This window comes from Halichondria panicea, chromosome 16 (assembly GCF_963675165.1).
Source record: "Halichondria panicea chromosome 16, odHalPani1.1, whole genome shotgun sequence".
Classification (NCBI taxonomy): Eukaryota; Metazoa; Porifera; class Demospongiae; order Suberitida; family Halichondriidae; genus Halichondria; species Halichondria panicea.
Genome location: NC_087392.1, coordinates 5,361,354 through 5,380,303, shown reverse-complemented (window position 1 = coordinate 5,380,303; position 18,950 = coordinate 5,361,354). Strand labels below are relative to the sequence as shown.

Below are 18,950 nucleotides of genomic sequence, written 5' to 3'. Positions count from 1 at the left end.
ACATGTGATTACCATATATTAACTAACAAACTCTCCATAACTTAATTAAGTATGTGCACACACACTCAATACTACAAGCCTTACACAGAAGCACTGAGCAAAGACCTTTGCCCAACCTTTATAATCAAGTCAATGGACAATGAGAAGAAAATGTGAGTCCTCCTGTGGAAACCTCAAAAGAGGTAATCCCAGAAACCCCCTCCTCCCTCCTCCCCTCTCTGACAGTCCCTGCAGTTGAGGAACATACCTCTCCTAGACGATTTAGTGCCCTAGCAAAGAAGCCAAGAAAATGTGCCCGAATTGTTAGCTCAGACGAAGAATATGGAGAAAGTTCTTCTGAAGTGAATGGATTATTCAAACGTAGAAAACTCTTCACAACTTCAACACAAGTGAAAGGTGTCTCAGTAAAAGATGCTATAGACGTTGAAGATGTGATGTCCGATTCAGATTCTTTCTCCAGATTTGATAAGAAACCGAAAACAGGTCCCTCGACCTAGATGCTCACTGTACATACAGAGTGACAGTGACTCAGATGTACCCTCCAGCAATGATAGTCCTCGTGCAATGGAGCTCAAAGAATCATCAGAATGGCTTAGCAGCTCAAGAAGAAAGCTCCAGAAGTTTGCATTTCAGAAAAGCAAGATTACAAACGATTCAGAAGAAATTAAAATGCACAGTGAAGCCGCTAGAAACTGTAAGAAGGTCAAGAAAAGAATATTAATAGAAAGTAGCGATAGCGATGATGATCGTAGTTCATCAAAAACGAAGTTGTCGTCAATGGAAACCAAACAAAGTATACAGTCTTGTGACACTACTGCTGATGTGGTGGAGTTGACTGATAGTTATCGTGATGAGTACAGTGGATCAGAATCAGAGGGAGATGGTTATTCCGTCAAACAGAAGAAGTCAATCCTCAATTTTATGAATGATTCCTCCCTGGATGAGCTGTGTGATATTCCACGCTGCTCTCTTACCAAGGCTAAACTGGTTGACAAACACCGACCCTTTGAAACCTGAAAGCATTTGGTAAGAGATCATCTTCATGGCTACTATTATTTAATAATCGAGGTCTTTGATAAACTACTTTATTGTGTCCTTTGTGTTTAGTGTACGTATATGCATTAGTAATGTGTGTGTGTATTTGTACTGTAGGTGGAGGCTCTTGTTGCAAAGAAGGGTCTTAGTGAACAGGTAGGTCTCCCTCCATCTATAATCTAGAGCCTGCTTTGACTGTCCCCCACCCCCAGTTGCTGGAGGGCTGTCTGACACTACTGGCAGAGAGGAAGGTTCTTGTTAGACTACTGGCTCAATGCAGGACCATCTCCACCTCCATCCAAGACAAGTTCTCTCACCTGCAAAACTCAGAGGTACATATCTTTAGCAGCCGAGGGAAAGCTTCTGTATTGTAACTACTGGTTGTGAAATATCCACTCTATTGTCATTGCTTTTATAGTGTGTGAGTACTACTGGAGATGATGTGGTGTACTCGGCACAACCTGCTGTTATGAACCCAAGGTGAGCAGTCAAGCACTAACAAGTCTATTGCACGTTGCATGTTGTATGAACTAGTGTAATGGACACTCAGTGTTGAGGGGGTCAGGTGTATAGTGTATAGAGTGAGGTGGCAGTGTTGAGGGGGTCAGGTGTATAGTGTGTAGAGTGAGGTGGCAGTGTTGAGGGGGTCAGGTGTATAGTGTGTAGAGTGAGGTGGCAGTGTTGAGGGGGTCAGGTGTATAGTGTGTAGAGTGAGGTGGCAGTGTTGAGGGGGTCAGGTGTATAGTGTATAGAGTGAGGTGGCAGTGTTGAGGGGGTCAGGTGTATAGTGTATAGAGTGAAGTGGCAGTGTTGAGGGGGTCAGTGTATAGTGTGTAGAGTGAGGTGGCAGTGTTGAGGGGGTCAGGTGTATAGTGTATAGAGTGAGGTGGCAGTGTTGAGGGGGTCAGGTGTATAGTGTATAGAGTGAGGTGGCAGTGTTGAGGGGGTCAGGTGTATAGTGTATAGAGTGAGGTGGCAGTGTTGAGGGGGTCAGGTGTATAGTGTGTAGAGTGAGGTGGCAGTGTTGAGGGGGTAAGGTGTATAGTGTATAGAGTGAGGTGGCAGTGTTGAGGGGGTCAGGTGTATAGTGTATAGAGTGAGGTGGCAGTGTTGAGGGGGTCAGGTGTATGGTGTATAGAGTGAGGTGGCAGTGTTGAGGGGGTCAGGTGTATAGTGTATAGAGTGAGGTGGCAGTGTTGAGGGGGTCAGGTGTATAGTGTGTAGAGTGAGGTGGCAGTGTTGAGGGGGTCAGGTATATAGTGTATAGAGTGAAGTGGTTGTACTTGTTGTCCCTGCATGTGCAGTGTTCAGTTGAAGGAGTATCAATTGCTTGGTCTCAACTGGTTGATCCTGCTACACTCTCAAGACCTCAATGCAATACTGGCTGATGAAATGGTGAGCCAGTCTCCTAGTGTGTACTTAGCCTCTACACAGGCTCTCCTTTTTCTGTTCTTTATCACAATCGTTCAATAAGATAAAATACTGTCTTAATCGTTCAATGAGATAAAATACGGTATTAATTGGAGGAATAAAGAAAGAAATAGACGTAGAGTTAGGAAAAAGGAGAGCCTGTATCGGGAAGTCGCGTGAGGGTAGAAGGGTGGTAGAAGGGTGAAAATGAGCGTGGGCATGCTGAGCTAGAGATGTTGGACTGCCCACGCAGATATCTATGACTAATAAAACTTTGCCTGCAGCAAGCTGGACATGGACTTGGAACTGGAAGTTTGCAAGCACTATAGCTAGCTATATACCTTAGGCTTAGCTAGATGATCTACTAGTCTAGATTGTGTGTTCAGATTCTATCAGACTATTACCTTTTCTTGTGTCTTTCTACATGCTAGTATAGATCAAGAATAGCTTAGTCATCATTATCATATTGCAGGTAGCTACTGCCACCAGAGCTGGCCACGCTGGTTCTCTGATCTGACTTGCAGTACAGCTTGGGTGGTTGTCTCAGTACAGTTTTATTAACTCTGAATGCGTGGGAGAATACCTTACGTCACGATTGTGGGCTACATATCGCCCACGTTCATAAAAATCCTTGTGGATCACGCGATTTCCCAAACCAGGCCTTACTTTTTCTTAACTGTACGCCCATTTCTTTCTTTGCTGCCTCACTATGTCTTTCTTGTGATTTATGGATGAACAGTGACAACAGCAAGAAAAAGTAAGGCCTGGGAACGAGGCTAGTGTGTACTCTCCAATGCATGAGGGTTAGGGGAATCAGAATGTGTTGTCTAGACCAGCCACAGTTGTGTGTGTATTGGAGTAATTACTGTGTGGCTGTAGTTAGTTCCAGGAAGAGAGCTTGTGTTGACCCCCTTCTAATTATTTCGCCCATAATATAAATCAATCCGTGTTTTCGCGTAAAAATTAAGCACAGCTTACTTACTTTTAATGAGGGTGGTAGTGTGAGTGCCCCCTTCCCCTTTGTAGACTGTTACCACTTCCACTTTGTGAGGGAAAATAATACTTCTCTACTTTTATAAAGGCTAATAAATGGTCATCAAAGTTTCATGCGTGTGTTTTCAATTTCCTTGGGTATTGACATATTGCCTGAGGGAAACACCCAGTCTATTGTGGCTTGTCAATTTTACCACCAGAGTATTATTAAAGCAATGCTCCACAGTAATCCTGTGTGTTCAACAGTCTCCTCCCTCCAATGCAGGGCCTTGGTAAGACAGTGGAGGCGATATCGTTCCTGTCCCACCTCTATCAGCTGGGCTCCAGTGGTCACTTCTTTGTCGTGGTCCCCTCCTCCACTCTAGGTACTCACTAGGGAAAGCTCTTCAGATAAGCTCTGTTGTAGGGGATTATTAAAATTAAAATTTATTTTCGGCCCTATTATCTAATCTAATGCTTTTATCTCTCACATTGTTGATGGCACTATTTCTTTCTAAGCTTTCATAAAATCGTTCAATTGGACCATAGAATTCAACTGAAAGAGGAGTCCCTGATCCATTAATTAAACGGGGAGAGGGGAGAGAGGTGGTGTAGTTGAGCATCTTTCAACATCCATAACTTTAGTACCGTTGATCTATTTTCTGAAAGATATCTTTCAAATTTACATCAGTACCATTATTTGTCATTTTTTGGCCACAGAATTCGGCAGTTGAATGAATCCCTGAGCCATAGTAGTAAAGTGCAGTATTAACTAAACACTGCTGACCTTTACCAAGTGGTCTCAGAGTAACATGATTGTATTACAAGACTCTGTACTGTATATGTATTGCAATTTCCACCAGATTGCTTTCCCTTGTAGACAATTGGGTTCGTGAGTTTGAGGTGTGGTGTCCAGCCATGACAGTCATAGCGTACTGAGGTGAGTGCTTGTGTGTACAGTACTGCTCTCACTAGAGCATGTCATCTACACAGTGTATGGTGTTTGCTCTATGTGAAGGGACTGACTTGTGTACGATTCACTGCAGGTTCCCAACAGGACAGGTTTCAGATGAGATATGAGATCCTTTCCAATCATGATAACTTTGATGTCATCCTCACAACGTATGTACTGTCACTAATTTAATATCTGGCACTTGTTTAATCCTGTGGTTCCAACTTTAAGACTGTTGACATTTGTGTTAACCTGACCTACATAGCTGTAGGTACATGTGCATCTGCTGTGAGCATTTCTACACAACTACTATAGATCTCATGCACACAGTTGAATCTGTTCACTCAATGCCTCAGTTATGGTCTATCCCTGTGTCCCCATGCAGGTACAATGTGTGTATAGGTCAGGCTGAGGACAGGAAGTTCTTTAGGAAGCTCTCTCTAGACTGTCTCGTACTGGACGAGGGACATATGCTCAAGAACATGAACTCACTGCGATACACACACCTCATGAAAATACAGGTATGATCACAATCATAGTGTGCTTCTGTGCAAGGCTGGTAGTATTGAGCGTGTGTGCACGTACTTAAAGTATGTTTGATGTTGTGGAGAGTTAGTAAATATATGCAGTGGGTGATGACATGTACAAACTTGCAGTACTGAAGAGTGTAATGATTATGATGTCTTTGTGCCTGTAATGCTTGTGTTAGTTGTACAGTAAGTCTCTGTACTGGCCCTGTCATGCTCAAACCTTGTCCCAGTGACTCACACAATCCTGTGATGGTATTGCTACAGGCTAAGAGGAGACTCCTGCTCACGGGGACTCCACTACAGAACAACCTGCTGGAGTTCATGTCTCTACTCAGTTTCGTTATTCCTTTCAAACAATCCTCTGCTCAAATCAGAAACATCTTCTCTAGAGCTAGGGTGAGTGATTGGATAGGAGGTTGCCCTTGTGTCATTTGGAATGACCAGAACTTGAATTTGGGTTGTCCAAAGCTCTTTTAAAAGATGCATATGGTGTGTTTTTCAGTTCACAAAAGTTTGTAAGCCAAAATGTGCTGCTTTCCCCTGTACAGTTCACAGTTCTTACTACACTGCCCCCCCCCCCCCCCCACACACACACACACACACACACACACACACACTTCCCCCCCCCCCACACACACACACACACACACACACACATTCCACAGAGAGTGGACGAGTCGAGTGCCTACTACCAGGAGCAAGTGACACAGGTCAAGCAGATCATGACACCCTTCACACTGCGGAGGCTCAAGTCACAAGTGCTGAGTCAGCTCCCGGCCAAGGTGTCCAGTACAGAGCATTGTCAGCTGACGGAGACTCAGTGGACGTTGTACAGGGGCGTTGTGGAGAGGTCACTCAGGGTCAATCAGGGCCGATAAGGTGAGTGCCTGCAGGGGAATGTTGTGTGTTGGGAGATTGTGGCTAGTTTGTGTTGTGGGTTAGTCGTAAGAGAGGCAGTGGGTGTGGTTTCATGTGCAGAGATTGCTTCCGTTCACAGTCCTTCAAACATTGCGTTGTCCTCAATATTGTAGCAGATGGTTGTCAATTGACCTGCTATGTTATCATTCAACTCTTAACATAGTTATTTACTGAGTGTCACTGCTCGTTCAGTTGAAGTAATTAGCCTAGCGTATAGCTGGTATTGATGATCAGGTTAGGGATCACCATATTAATAGTTTGCAATGTTTTAATCTCACGTAATGTTAACAACACATGCACAGCAAAATCACTCAAATATAAACTTTTTATCTCCCAAATCTATATTGCTCACCACAACTTTCATCAAAATTAACAATAAGACACAAAGAACAAGTTAGGAACTATACAAAAGTAATTACTTCACATTTTCTGTCTTCACCAACTCCACCCACCACCATCAGTTTGTTCCCAGGGAGGGCAGCAGTGATGCATGATGATCGACGTGTTGACGTTTGACTAATGACAGTCCATGATGTCATATTATACTGATATATGTCCTTCGTGTTATCTCTATTGGAGTCCCACCCACCCACTGCCAGCAGGTGGCCATTGATGGTAACAAGAGTGGAAAGGCTAACTGGCAAAGAGGCAATCTTCTCCCATATAGCTGAGCTTGGCTGGGACTGAGTTAGTCGTTGTCTTATTTTCTCCCGTATAGTTGAGCTTGGCTGGGACTGAGTTAGTTGTCTTAATGAGCATTTGTACACTGAATACTTCTCTTGAGCATTACTAGTTCGTGGGTGTATATACACATAGTCTCCACAGATTGTTGTTGATGGGTGATCGGTTGGCACAGGTAGTGAGCTAACAATAGACCATCGCATGTTAGCAGTATTTAATATCTCGACTGTAGTTGAAGTATTTGAATCATGAAATCCTCCTGCCACTACAAGTGTGTTGTTGGCGTACACAGCTCCAGGTCCTATCCGTCCAGTTGACATGGGAGGGAAGTGTTGGACCCATTTGTTGTTAATGTAGCTGTAGAGTTTGTTACTAAAGGGTTGTGTGTCTGACCGTCCCCCCACAGTTGTGAGCATGTCATTAACACTGACAATAGTGAAGCAGTTGTTAGGGCAAAGTGGTAACTTGTGCCACTGATTGTTGCTGAACTCATAAACAGTTCTATGTCCGTATGGACTAAAGTATGTCTTGTTTCCAATCACGGCTGATGATGATCTATACCCAATACCATCAGGTGCATCAGGTAGTGACTTTATTGTAACAGGTTTCATTGGTGTAGCTTGCTCATCTTGCAGTGCGACTTGGTGCATTCGAGTCGATAGGTCGTGATATTCCTCGTTTTTGCTTGCCAACGCTTGTCTCAATTGAGTGACTTCTCTGTCTCGTTGATCGATGGCTTGTTGGAGGGCAGCAGTGTTCTCCTCACTTAATTGCAACTCTTGGTTGAGTCTCCTCAGCTGTCTCTTCCTGGCTTCACCCTCGTGTTGAAGGGTTGCTTTGTCTTGTTGGAGGGTTTGTATTTCATTAGCTTGTGTATGTAACAGTTCATTGTTTTGTGTAATTATCTCTTGATTTTCTGTTAAAATTCGTTCGTTTATTTGTAGCTGTGTGTCATTTGCTGTTATTTGTTCATCTTTCTCTCTGAGCATCTGGTGCAGGTCTTGTTGGGAGCTTTCCTGGTATCGTGGTGTCCTCTTGAGAGCATCCAGTGTTTGGCAAAGCTGTTGGGAAGATGGTCGTTCAACATCTCTATCTTTGAGGCAGTGACGAGCAATCGGCAGTAGAGGGTGGGTGGACTCAATCAGGATCATGTGAGCTTGTCTTCTCTCTAGTTCTGGGATTGCTATTTTAGCTTCAATTGTGTGACCTGGGTTTCGTGGATGGGGAACTTGAATATTCTCGAATCGATCTGTTGGCTTTGGAAACTGTCGAGTTGTGGTCTGAACTAGAAGCACACCAAATGAGAAGTTGTCTAGTTTCTCTGTGTACACTGGTGGTTCGTTTAGTGCCTCGGGAGACATGAAGGCTGGTGTTCCCGGGCATGTGGTCATTGTGGCTAGTCGGCTGACGTTTATGTCCTTGAATTTGGACATTCCGAAATCGGTGACTTTGGCTCGAGTGCCTGCAATGAGTAGGACATTGTTGCTGGAGAGGTCGCGATGGATGATCCCATTGGAGTGGAGAAAGGCAAGTGCTTGAGCTATGTCATAGGAGAGGTTGACTTGGATGTGGTAGGGAATGTCTCCAGGTGATGACTCCAGGAAGTGTGTCAGACTCTCGTCCATGAGCTCCATGAGAAGAACTGGTGCATTTGTGTCGGGATCGCGATAGGTACCCAAGTACTGTACAATGTTGGGGTGGTTGATACGACTCAGAAATGCACACTCTGTTTCGAATCTTCTAAACGGGTGTCTATGTTCTTTGCCAGGATCTGGAACAGCTATTTGGAAGAGCACTGGATAGAGTAGCTTGGCAGCACAGAGTAGCTGGTCACACTTGGCTTTACACACTGCCCCGTAGGAGCCAGTACCAAGGGTATCATTCTTGAAGAGTTGAACATTTCTGAATATGTACTCTTGTTCACGGTCTTGTCTCTCAGCCATAGCTATTAGGTGTACAGTTTAAGCTAGCTATTAGAAAAGAGGTGAACATGTGCTTGTTGTGTGTATTAGATCAGTGATCATGTGCAGAGTAGATATTCACTACCATATGCATCATTAGTATAATACCACGGAATACCTAACATTGTGGTTCCTTAGCAACAAAACTATTAATAAGCATCTATCTGGCCGCAAATAGTGGTGTTAGTAGGTTAGTGCAATGGTTCCAAGGGCTTGTGTATTGTGTGTATCTGTGCATTGTACCGTATTAGTAGAATGTTTTTGCGAGCATCAAATCATAAGCGAATTTTGCATGTATTGTTAAAATAATATCGTAAACCCCTATAAATGGTACAATACTATCCTTGCCAGAACGCAGTAGTTAGATTTTCTGCTGATTTGGCTCATTCGCAAAGGTTTTCATGCTACAGTGTTTGTGCCCCATACTGAGCACCCCCTCTCCACTACAGGTGATGAGCTCAACAAGAGGATGGACGTAATGGTAGACCTTCGCAAGGCCACCATCCATCCCCTACTCCTGAGACACCACTACACTGACCACACCCTACACTGCATGGTGAGGGCCATCCTAAAGGAGCCCAGTCACAGAGATGCTGCTCCCAACCTCGTGTGGGAGGATATGAGTGTAATGTCAGACTTTGAGCTACACAACCTCTGCACACTGTACAAGGTGTGTGTGTGTGTGTGTGTGTGTGTGTGTGTGTGTGTGTGTATGTGTGTGTGTGTGTGTGTGTGTGTGTGTGTGTGTGTGTGTGTGTGTGTGTGTGTGTGTGTGCGTGCGTGCGTGCGTGCGTGCGTGCGTGTGGGTGTGTGTTTATTGTATAGGATAATGGAGATCAGTGACTGTGTGTGTGTGTGTGTGTGTGTGTGTGTGTGGGTGTGTGTGTGTGTGTGGGCGTGTGTGTGTTTATTGTATAGGATAATGGAGGTCAATGACTGTGTTTGTGGATTGCAGAGTTTATGTATTTAGTAGCTCACTATGTGTGTGCACAATGCAGTACTGTTGGTCATTATTAGGAGGTGTGGTCACATGTTATGTAATGCACATGTACACACATACGTAGTCACTATCAGAATACGCCCTACCCGGGAGCTTGGTGGGAATGTCTGGAAAATGGGAATTCCTGTCAAAAAAATTATCACAACTGAAAAAGAACGTGAGTACATAAATAACATTTTTATTGCTAACATTTTATTTAGTATTTTTCCCGACTAGGGTGATCGTGTGTTGGTGTTCAGTCAGTTTACAATGATGCTCGACATTCTTGAGGTGTTTCTACAGCAACAAGGCCACGCCCACCTCCGACTGGACGGCCAGACACCCGTCACTGAGAGGTGAGTTGGTGCCCACTGTGTAGCTGACATGCAAGAGTGTATAACAGGCTATACCAATACAATATAGCCGGAAGTACTATAGTTTTACAATGTGTGTGTGTGTGTGTGCGTGTGTGCATGTGTGATATCGTACATATTGAGTGCTTTGATTGCAGGCAGGGTCTAATAGACCAGTTCAATGAACAGGAGAGCATCTTCGTGTTCCTACTATCAACAAGGGCTGGTGAGTTGATGGTGACCTGTACACACTAGTCTAGCGTAACTGAGCCTGTCCATTATCTGTACAGTAGCTAATGTCTGACTAGACAGATCTCATGGTCTTCACTGATGAACTTTTCTTCTAGTGATGTGTAGAACGCCCACACACTTGTATAGACTCATTGAGAAGCTTGTGCTGTACATTATTGCAGTGACTGTATTGTGTTCTCATGCATGCAGGGGGTCTTGGCATCAACCTCACCTCAGCCAATGTGGTCATCATCCATGATATAGACTTTAACCCCTACAATGACAAGCAAGCCGAGGACCGTTGTCACAGGGTCGGCCAGACCAGGTGCATGGGCTTAAACTAGATCCTCTACATGTTCATACTCTCTCATTCATTTTGTATGCCCCCTCCATACATGCATGCAGGGATGTGACGGTGCTGAGGCTGGTGGGTGGTGGGACAGTGGAAGAGGACATCCTCCAGTGTGCACAGAGCAAGCTGCAACTGGAGCACGACCTCACAGCCTCCACTGACCATGGTGAGGGACGAGGCCATGGTCACAATATTGACACTGTGTTTACACTGTATGGGGAGTTGCATCTAAACGGCTTTGGTGAATGTAATTATTGATGGCTGCACACAGTGTACACTATAACAGTATTGTATGGCAGGGTGTCTACAGGATTTTGAAGTAGAGGGGGGAAATAAGAAAAGTGGACAGAAAATTTTGAAAAAAAAAGGTCAACTGTTTCAATACCCTGATAGTATGTAAATTGCCAGCTATGGACACTCATGCAGTCATACAACTAGTAACAAATCTTAGGGGGGGGGGGGTTGGGGCTAAGGAGGGATATCCCCCTTTCCCCTGTATGACACTCTGTATTATAGCTAGCTGAGGTGTTATTTTCGTTATGTCAAAAGTTTATCATAGCAGATTGCCTGTACTTGAACTAATTCTTCTCCATGTACATGTATGTCTGTTACTGACGTACACAGTATTTGATTGACTGTACTCCTATTACATTTACTGTTCTTTACTGTTTCCTTCTGTAGATGATAAATTGGACGTGACTGGTTTCCTACAGAAGGCTCTAGCAAGATCTCAAACTATGAACCTCCCAACCTAACACTATTGAGTATACTTCTCATCTATTATCAGATCAGTGTTGTGTTTTATTGTCAGTGAGAATATGTGATTTTGTAACTATTATTCCAAGCAAATCAGATCAGTTTTTATTGTACAGAATATTAATTTCAATGAAACCACACAATCATAATGGATCGTGATGATTATTGAAATGCATGATTGCATCCCCATGCATGCATAGTTATACTTGAGAGTGCATCTCCATACACCACTTGTACTTGAAATACACAGAGGACATCTTCGACCAGGAGGCTTGAAAGGTAGGAAACTCGAGCCCAATTGCAAAGTAGTGTAACAACAGTACCACTACGGCAACCCCAAAACCCTGAAGGTGCTTCGTTAGCTATATTCAAGCATTATTATATATACCACTGTATACAATAATGCTCTATAGCTGCAACTGAACCACATCATCAAGAAGTCCAGAACATCTCCATACACCACTTTGAGACTCATCACTCACCTCACTTAACAGTTGCACAGAAGGGAAAAAATTTGAAGCTAGAGTAATAAATATTTGACCATGCAGTGTTGAATTGTACTGTGTGAAATGATGAGGAGAGCCGGAGCGTGACACTTGGACTTTCTTCTATCCATGATGACGCACAACATAATTATGATGACACTCGAATTACCAAACGCTCTGCAAAATTAACATTTTTGCAACCATAATTATTTTTGACCAATATTCAATCGATTTTCTACATATTTAGGGCTCCACACAGTGAATGTAGCAGACGCTAAAATTTGCGATCTGCATAATCTGTTATGGACGCTGAAATAGTACACATTTATAGCTACCTCATGATATTGACTGATAACACTAGATCTACAGCTAGATAAGGTAGTGAATCACTCACTGTCAGTGGATCTTCATGCACAACAATCAGAAGTGCGCATGCACCTAGAAGTAAGAAGTATCATAGGCCAAGGTTATGCATGAATTGATGTGGTCAAATGAACAACTTATTTCACCTTTGTGTTTACTTTCTGGTCAGCTTTTATCTTTTATCTGATCTAGTGGGCAGGCTTTTACACATCATGAGCAAAGACCTTTGCCCAACCTTTATAATCAAGTCAATGGACAATGAGAAGAAAATGTGAGTCCTCCTGTGGAAACCTCAAAAGAGGTAATCCCAGAAACCCCCTCCTCCCTCCTCCCCTCTCTGACAGTCCCTGCAGTTGAGGAACAGACCTCTCCTAGACGATTTAGTGCCCTAGCAAAGAAGCCAAGAAAATGTGCCCGAATTGTTAGCTCAGACGAAGAATATGGAGAAAGTTCTTTTGAAGTGAATGGATTATTCAAACATAGAAAACTCAGTGACAGTAAATCTAGTTGCATGCATGGGGCCAGAATGATCACAGGATCTAGGATTGACTTGTGTACGATTCACTGCAGGTTCCCAACAGGACAGGTCTCAGATGAGATATGAGATCTTTTCCAATCGTGAATACTTTGATGTCATCCTAAATTAACATTGTACTTCAGCACTTGTTTAATCGACTGTTGACATTAATTTTGTGTTAACCTAACCTACATAGCTACAATGTGTGCATCTGCTGAGAGCATTTCTACACAACTGCTATAGATCTCATGCACACAGTTGAATCTGTTCACTCAATGCCTCAGTTATGGTCTATCCCTGTGTTCCCATGCAGGTACAATGTGTGTATAGGTCAGGCTGAGGACAGGAAGTTCTTTTAGAAAGCTCTCTCTAGACTGTCTCGTACTGGACGAGGGACACATACTCAAGAACATGAACTCACTGCGATACACACACATCATGAAAATACAGGTATGATCACATGTACAAATACAATACATGTTACACTTACAAGTTCCAACTAATCACCTCTTTCACATAACACAAAAAATATGACTTGAAAATAATTATGATAAAGCAGTCTCTAAATCTACAGTGGTGGTTAGTATCTGTTTCTGATGTTGTACTCCTTATCAGTATCTGTTTCAAGTCCCTCGATCTCTTTCACTAAATCATCTTCCAATTGTCCAACAGTTAAATTTAGGACAGGCTTTCTCTGAATGTATACCGTTGCAAACTCTTTTAAATGACCCTTAATCAATTTATCGTCAATATTTAGATTTTGAAGGCCTTGATTGTGTATTAGCATTTCACACAGAGATTTAGCGACTTTATCCTTTTCCCAGGATTTTAAATCAGCTCCACTATAGTTTAACGTGTTTAATGTTGTGTTTTTATGGAAACTTTCAAATAGTTTTGTCCATGTATCATGTACAACGAATCTGTTAGACTGGGTGCTGATTGTTAGTTTCTTCAACGAGTTTTGTGACAGAGCATCAGCAATACACAAAATCACGTCATCGTTTGTATCATACGGACAAACTATTTTTAGAACAGTCAATGTTTTGTTGTTGATGAGTAGACGTTTCAAAGCTGTGCCACACTCCTCTCCATTCAAGCTATCACCACTGACGTCTAGTGTGGTGATACATGATGAACAAAGACCATTGAAAAGTTCTGTCCAACCTTTATAATTTGATTTGAGAGAAAGTTCTCTCAAAGGAGAGTCCTTCGTAAAAGTAATTCCCTTAAATGCTTCTTCTGTTAAACCAAAATCTGTAACTCTCAAAACAGTTAGCACTTTTCTTCCATGAATGTACATGTACTCTTTAAAGGCTAAAGATCCCTCAATTTCAAGTCCTTCACTGTTGGAAGGCTTTGATAAGTCTAAAGTGGTGACAGAAGTTGATGGGAGTGTTTGAAACAACAATGTTGTCATCTTGCCAGTAGTCTCGATACTGAGTTCTCTCAGGCTTTGATTATCTGATAGAGCATGGAAGAAACTTTCTGAATTATCGCTTAAGTTTACTTTCAAGACTCGAAGCTGTTTGCATGTTGTGACTATCTCTGAAAGTTGTCTCATATTTTCTTTATTCATTAAAATTAGCTCACAAAGGTTTTGAGACCTCACTGTAAGTAGTTGATTGAGCCAGCTGCTGTCTTTACAATGAGAGTGGTTGTATTCTAACTTTAGTGCCACTGTGACAGTTGGATTGAGTGAGAGTCCATCCTCCAATTGTTTGATAAATGTATCATTCAGTTCACATGTGTCCAGTTTCAGTGTTTGCAAACTATTGGTGTTCATAAGCATATCTTGAAATTCTCCAGCACATTTTGTGAGATTCTCATTAGAAAGGTTGGCTAATGTTAAACTAGTTACTGTTTTGCTATTTCCTATTGACCTGAGTAGAGCCTTGGACACGAATGATTTAGTGGTAACAGTTACTCCATGTAGTTCCGATGGCAAATCTTCTTCTAGCAAGGGCATAAAGGGCATAAATAGATCCTCTGAGTCAACATCTTGTATGTACTCGTCAGGTGACTCAATATCAACATAAACAAGTTTGTCCTTGTGTACTGACATTACCAATTTAACCGTATCAGATGTTGAAATGTGAGCACGTACATTCACTGGCAAGTTATTTCGTAAGTGTATTAGACCATCGTGGCTTATTGTGTTTCCTGGTAATTGTAAGGTACGCAGGTTTCTCTTGTTTTGCAAATGTATCATTAGTGTTGTAATATCGTGTAAATGGAACTGGCTCTTGTGAATTTGAAGGTGTTGTATACGCTTGCTATTTTTGATGACATTGCAAACACTTTCCCAAGCCTCATTTCCAGAGCCAGAACAATCCGGGCAATCTTCAAAAGCTTTGGGGCCAACCAGTGATAATCGTTTCAAAACTTCAGGTCGAATAAAATTAATAAATTTTGTAAGAATTCCTGAGCAAATTGAATCTGTAGGAACCCTCATCTCTCTACTTGATAGTACAGTTTGATTGTCTGTAGAGTGTTGACGAAAATGTAAATTTATTAATTTCCTCGCACCTTCTAACTGAGTGCATGATTCGTGGTGTGAGATACTAATGCTGTTCACCTTTGACTCTTCTGATAATAGTGGCATCAATACATGTAGATCGTCAGCATTGATTTTGGTAAAAGTTACATCTAATTGTTTGGTTAAGCACAATACTGGAATGTCTCTTTGTGAATGTTTCTTTGTAATTAGTGTCTTGAAGCAGTCATAATTAAGACCGCACTGGGACAAGTTTATCTCATCCCACACGTGATCTTTGGGAGTTAGGGCGAGAAAGTTGGCCAAGACAAGGCAGTTGAACTGAGAGAGACTCTGCTCTGACAAGTTGAGTGAATTAGTCACTAGACAGGGCAAAAGCCAGTTGTGTGTTGTTTGTCGGCTTTCATATTGAAGATGGGCTAGGAACAAGAAATGAGATCTCTCTTGTTTTCGCAGAGATTTTGTTTTATTTTTGTGTTTATGCTCCACACGAGTGTGTATTGATTTCGAAGCTGGGAAGGCTTGTTCAATGGGAAGAAAATCAAGTTGAGTCAATCCAGAGAGAAAGAGTAAAGTCATTCTAAATCTATCATCATCAATTTTGGATGTAATAAACTCTAGTTTGTCTTTGTTGCTCTTTGTTAGTGCGAGATGTCTGGCTGCTAGAAACTCTTGAATGGTTAAATGAAGGAACTGATAATGATCCTCCAATACTCCCGTACACTTTATTAGGTTTAGCAGTCCAAGTGACAAAGTACCTCTAACTTCAGTATATTCAAAGACCAGTTTGTCTTGAGTCATTCCTGTGAATGCAGTTTCTGATAGGCAGTCTAGACACTTGATAACTTGAGTTGGCAATTTCTTTATAGTATTAGCATGTTCTATCTGGTCATTGTCAATTTCATGGTCTAGTTTTATTATTTTGTTTTTGTAGTGTTTGAGTGTGTACAGAATGAATACCTCATAGAGTTGTGTGAGTGTGTCGGGTAAGGTATCTTGTTGCTGGTAGACATACAGTACAATCCTGCAGTTTAGAGGGATATAGCATAGGGAGACAATATCCAATCTCTCTGTCAGCATCTGTATTAGCTTCTTTGCTTTTTTCTTATCTGTAACGTTTTGCTTAATACAATTTAATATCATTTTTCTTGAATCCTAATACTTCAACATGTCGATTGACACGGTTGATTTCCTGTAGTGGGCCTGAGGCGTACGAGCGTGATGTAACCAGCACAGAACAATTGTGTAGACTATTCCCTTGAATTATATCCCAGAATATTTTAGTATAAGTATTTTCATCTGATCGTTGCTTACTGCTCAGCTCGTCAAAACCATCAAAGATAAACATGACTCTAGAACCTGAGGTCTTTTGTATATGCTTTATGATTTGATCCTTTAGTTCAGGGTCGTCAGCGTTTATTAGGTCAGAGAGTGAGGCAGCTGTGGGACTTCTTAGTTCCCTTAGTGGTTTGAGGATAACAATGTGGTGGTCAGGGGCGGATCCAGGAAAAATGAAAGGGGGGGGCTAGTAGAAAGGGGCGAAGCCCCGTACGAGGGTGGCGGAGCCACCCAGGGGGTGGGTATGGGAGGGGGAGCATCCCCCTCCCGCCTCGCCGGAGGCGAAATTTTTTGCTTTTTACAATTTGCTCACACTTTTACCTTTGAACTGTCATATTAATAAGTGAATACTGAATGTATGAAAAAGTTAATACAAAAAACTCGTTCTGATCAACAAAAGGATGTATACTGTAGATGTTACATCTACATTCATGCACTCTTGGTACATGAAAGAATCACAATGCCTACCCAGACTGCACTGAGAGTGAGAGGAGATAAGGCTGCTTCCTTGCAACTAGCTGAAAAAGTCTGAGATCTGCTCCATCATGTTGCAGCTCAACAGCATGCACAATAGCCTCCTTCACAAGGCCTAGGAAAAGAGGCCTGGGATATGATCGAGGCTACAAAACATTGCACAAGGAGCTGACTCAGCAACAGCAATAATTGACCTATGCACTTTATTAGTTCTAGCTACTAGCTAGTATAGTATGCATGTCCAGCTAGCTAGCCTACATCCTTTATACTCTTAGTAGCTAGACTTGGCTATTGTCTAGCATCTCTTAAGTCAGTGAGTCTACATGCAGATGCATAAGTAACAAGGTTGGTGGCAAAATTGTTGTAACCTCAGACTAGCAATACATAGGTAGTTTTTCAAAAGGGGGGGGGCTTCAGCCCCTCAAAATCACCCCTGGATCCGCCCCTGGTGGTCCTTGATGATGAGCTTCCCTTGTGCCCAATCAATGCACATCTTCCTGCTGAGTGTGGTTTTGCCTACTCCTGGGGCTCCGTCCATTACAACAGTGTACCTGTTTGGTGCAGCTATTTCAAAATCGCCACTTATAGGCTCGAAGATCTGTTCTAGCGTAATCGCTTTCTTTCTCTCAACAATATTGTCCACATTACCAGTAGCGTAATCATACTGGATTGATGATTGGTGTTTAGCTTGAGTTAAGCGAATCTGTTTATTTCTCTCTATTAGAGCTAGTTTTGTAAACTTCTTTCTCAATGGTGGTGGCCAATCATCTGGAAAAGGTAACATCTTTTTGTACCTGTCTTTGAGGAAGCTGGTGTACCTCACAACACATTCTGGAGTGGGGTCACTGCTAGGCTGTGAGCTACTTGTTGATAAGCTTTTTGTGGAGACCTTTTCTTGTATGTTATTAGCCAACGCAATCATTTGAACAGTAGGTTGTCTTAAAGCTTTGTCTATTTCTTCCCATGTTAAGTTTGTGTTGTTATCTCGTTGTTCTAGGGCTTCCCTTAAACAGGTTTCACAATCATCTTTATTATTGTGTTTAATGATATTGAGGGTATGTGGAGCAAGCCCCAGTGCTAGGCCTAGGTTGTACCATTTTGTACTGACTTCGTAAAGTTCTTGGTACATTTCGTTGAAATGTAAGTATTGACTACCAGCCGGTGTTGTCTGATTAGAACTTGCTATAGAATGCCGTTGGCTTGTGTGATGATCAGTCTCACTATCAGAGTTATCACTTTCATACTGCTCTGTACATGTATCATCACTCTCGTACTGACGTGAGCTACCTGCCAACTGTTGAGGGCTGTCGGGGTGAACCCTTTTAGCTGGTGGAGTAGTTGATGGACTAGCACCTTGCAAAGTGAAGCTAGGTTGACACTGTTTGCCCCTGGTTCTAGTATGCAACCTTTTCCTAGCTAGTTGGGAGTTGATATCAGAGTGAGATTGTTTGGATTGTTCTTGTTCTGCATGTGTTTCTCTTGGATCATTAGAGGCTGTGTCAGTGATATGTTGTTCTCTTATTGAGCGTGGAATACTCACAATCAGTGGTGATTTATTTGTGTGTTGAGCTGACGGACTGTGACTGCTCACTTGTTGTAGCTGTTCATTCTTTCGTTCCCTTTGTGTCGATGGAGATAGATATCGATCCATTGCTTTCGTATGTTTCCTCAAGCTATAGCTGTTGAGTTGTAAGGAAAGAGCAATTAAGTAATACACACGCTAGCTTGTAAGTCTTTAGTAGCTGGTACTTACATTGTGTACATGTAGATTGGAGAACGTTCACTATAAACTTTTGTATTCAGGTTGGCTGACTCGTACAGTGCCTAACTTGTTCTATTGGCTATATAGACATAATTATTAAGTCTGTGTCTTTTTCGTTTCCATGGTTTTCTCAAAACAAACATTGGTCACTTGAGTCAAATGACTATCATTAGCATCGTGAATATTATCATCAACGGAAACGTTCAGGTTTTGTCTGCTTGAGCCGGTGTGAGAGCTTATAGCATGACTTAATATTGTATTACCCAATACACATAACATTACAACATTTATTGATGGTTCATAATTTATGTATACATCTCGATAATCACGCTCTCTTGTTTAGATGTACACTGCACTGGTACTATGCTGACACGTGAGCTAACTAGT

General features: G+C 42.2%; 4 protein-coding genes and 1 pseudogene across 6 annotated transcripts in view; 2 read left to right on the top strand and 3 right to left on the bottom strand.

The window, feature by feature from the left end:
• Positions 1-18,950, top strand: part of LOC135350538 (SWI/SNF-related matrix-associated actin-dependent regulator of chromatin subfamily A containing DEAD/H box 1-like) — a 45,832-nt gene that overhangs the window by 12,463 nt on the left and 14,419 nt on the right. The window contains exon 12 of one of the 3 annotated variants that reach the window (XM_064549367.1): positions 8,909-9,049. The exons of the other annotated variants lie outside the window; for them this stretch is intronic. The gene's annotated coding sequence lies outside the window, so the exon portion shown is untranslated. Of the gene's footprint in view, positions 1-8,908; positions 9,050-18,950 lie in introns of those variants that run through there. 3 annotated transcript variants of the gene reach the window in all.
• On the top strand, positions 7-11,279 carry LOC135349778 (SWI/SNF-related matrix-associated actin-dependent regulator of chromatin subfamily A containing DEAD/H box 1-like; annotated as a pseudogene).
• On the bottom strand, positions 6,105-8,515 carry LOC135350528 (mitogen-activated protein kinase kinase kinase dlk-1-like). The gene has a single exon (XM_064549354.1). It carries the CDS (start codon positions 8,439-8,441, stop codon positions 6,219-6,221), a length of 2,223 nt encoding a protein of 740 aa, XP_064405424.1. The 5' UTR covers positions 8,442-8,515; the 3' UTR covers positions 6,105-6,218.
• Positions 12,959-16,277, bottom strand: LOC135350518 (uncharacterized). The gene has a single exon (XM_064549333.1). It carries the CDS (start codon positions 16,130-16,132, stop codon positions 13,076-13,078), a length of 3,057 nt encoding a protein of 1,018 aa, XP_064405403.1. The 5' UTR covers positions 16,133-16,277; the 3' UTR covers positions 12,959-13,075.
• On the bottom strand, positions 16,335-18,694 carry LOC135350548 (uncharacterized). Its single transcript, XM_064549382.1, has 2 exons — positions 18,555-18,694; positions 16,335-18,480 (listed from the first exon to the last, which is right to left on the bottom strand). The coding sequence occupies exons 1-2, from the start codon at positions 18,563-18,565 to the stop codon at positions 17,229-17,231; spliced, it is 1,263 nt and encodes a 420-aa protein (XP_064405452.1). The 5' UTR covers positions 18,566-18,694; the 3' UTR covers positions 16,335-17,228.

Coding starts and splice junctions, on each gene's coding strand:
- LOC135350528 (XM_064549354.1), bottom strand. CDS start 8,441: ATGGCTGAGAGACAAGACCGTGAACAAGAGTACATATTCAGAAATGTT.
- LOC135350518 (XM_064549333.1), bottom strand. CDS start 16,132: ATGATATTAAATTGTATTAAGCAAAACGTTACAGATAAGAAAAAAGCA.